The following is a 1,751-nucleotide window of genomic DNA, read 5'->3' as shown; positions in this document are numbered from 1 at the left end:
CACTCAGGGGAACACAAGACCGGGGAGGAACAAGACAGATCAGGGAATAAACACAAACAACAGTAAACAGGATACAAAGCCCCGATAAAAACTGGAACCATAACAGGATGTGGTCCTAAACAAACATGGTTGAGTGAGTCACATCAATGGTAAACAAGTATGTATGTATATATATATATATATATATATAAGTGTGATGTATTTAGCTTAACATATCAGTGCAAGAAAACACATCTGATCCTAATTTCTTGGAATAACACCAGCTGTGTAACTGGATGGAGTTGTTCCCAAGCTGCAATGCTGCTGCAGCTTCCCATCAGCTTTAGAAGTAGGATTTGTAGAAGACAGAGAAATATGGAAAGGAAAAAAGAAGCAGGTAAATGGAGCTGGGTACAACAGAGGAGAAATGAGAGAATGGGAAAACGTCCAAAACAGAGAGACTTAAATCTCAGCGTCTGGTAAATCCATCTGAGTCTCTGCTGCATCGATCGACTGAAAAACCTCGACCGTCAGCAGATTTATTTGAGGTCTGTAGTTCTCTTTTTGTTTCAGATCCAATCAGTTGTGTGGTTCTTTAGGAAACATTTGGGCAGCTCCAAGGAGACCAGAGCCCTGACTGATCACCATGGCAACAAGCTGCTGGATACTAATCGTGTCCCTCACAGCGGCGACCTCAACAGTCGATTCTCCATCCGTCTCTTCAGCCTGCTGATCTACAGAGCGGGGCTCGACGACTCCGGCGTCTATATCTGCGGCTCCGCCCACAAAGACTTCTTCTATGGTTACGACCTGGACATCCAGGATGCACGTACGCTCAGCTTAACCCCGAGGTGACGAGAAAGAGTCAGTGACATTACAGCTGTCCCGTGACACTCATGATGAATGTGTTACTTTACAGATAAAGACAAATTGAACATGTATCGACCCAAAATGTATTATGTTATGGCTGGCTTTAGTAATAATGGATCCAGTTATAAACGAGTCAAAATGATGACTACACAACATTGTCAGATAATTTAGAAAGAAAAAACGATTTACATATTTAACACATTAGACTAAAAGATGGTGCAGATACAGAGTTTTTATTAGCTCTGATTAGCGGTTAGCTCCAGTCAGCTCCAGTTAGCTAGCTCCGTTATAAAGATATGGAGCGGAGGAGGCTGCTGCGGAGAGGGGTACCAACCAGACTGATAAATGACGTTCGGGGAGCTTGTTTCTAAGTTTTTTATCAGGACAGTTAATCCTGTTGCAAAACCAAGCTAGCAGCATGCTAGGCCTACTATTAACATAGCCATAGCCTCTCTGAGCATGTGCAACATCAATGCTGTCGTGCACGCAACTTTGCGAGGGGCTGGAGGCAACTGATCCGCATGCGCTGTGAAAAATACACGGCTGTTTGGAAAGAAAATTTAATTTGGATTTTATCAAAACATCTTTAAAAAAGGAGCATATGATTTCTGTAGCCTTCTCCGAAACAACAGACTCCCAGAACGCCTTTTTTTCAGCACGTGTTGCACTCTCCACACCGCTGTCTTCGTACAAGAAGTCACCTCGTGGGACTGATGATGTTGTCAGACACTTTTAATAACAATCTGAGCCTGTCAATGGCAAAACAAATCAATTTTAATGGACAATTACCAAGGCTCCCCAATTGCCTCATTAGGTTTCATTGTAACCTAACGGGGCAATTTTAACCCTCATGTTGTCCTCTTGTTGTCCTCATGTTGTCCTCTTGTTGTCCTCATGTTGTC

The 1,751-nt window shown here is 43.0% G+C and overlaps 1 protein-coding gene across 1 annotated transcript in view; it reads left to right on the top strand.

Annotated features, from left to right (window-relative positions):
- The window catches only part of LOC116693082 (Ig-like V-type domain-containing protein FAM187A), a 7,667-nt gene that overhangs the window by 2,541 nt on the left and 3,375 nt on the right, over positions 1–1,751 (top strand). The window contains exon 2 of the mRNA XM_032521776.1: positions 553–830. Coding sequence (XP_032377667.1) covers positions 553–830 — 278 coding nt within the window. The remainder of the gene's footprint in view (positions 1–552; positions 831–1,751) is intronic.

The sequence above is a fragment of the Etheostoma spectabile genome, chromosome 7 (assembly GCF_008692095.1).
Source record: "Etheostoma spectabile isolate EspeVRDwgs_2016 chromosome 7, UIUC_Espe_1.0, whole genome shotgun sequence".
NCBI lineage: Eukaryota > Metazoa > Chordata > Actinopteri > Perciformes > Percidae > Etheostoma > Etheostoma spectabile.
This window is presented reverse-complemented; position numbering and strand designations above follow the sequence as displayed.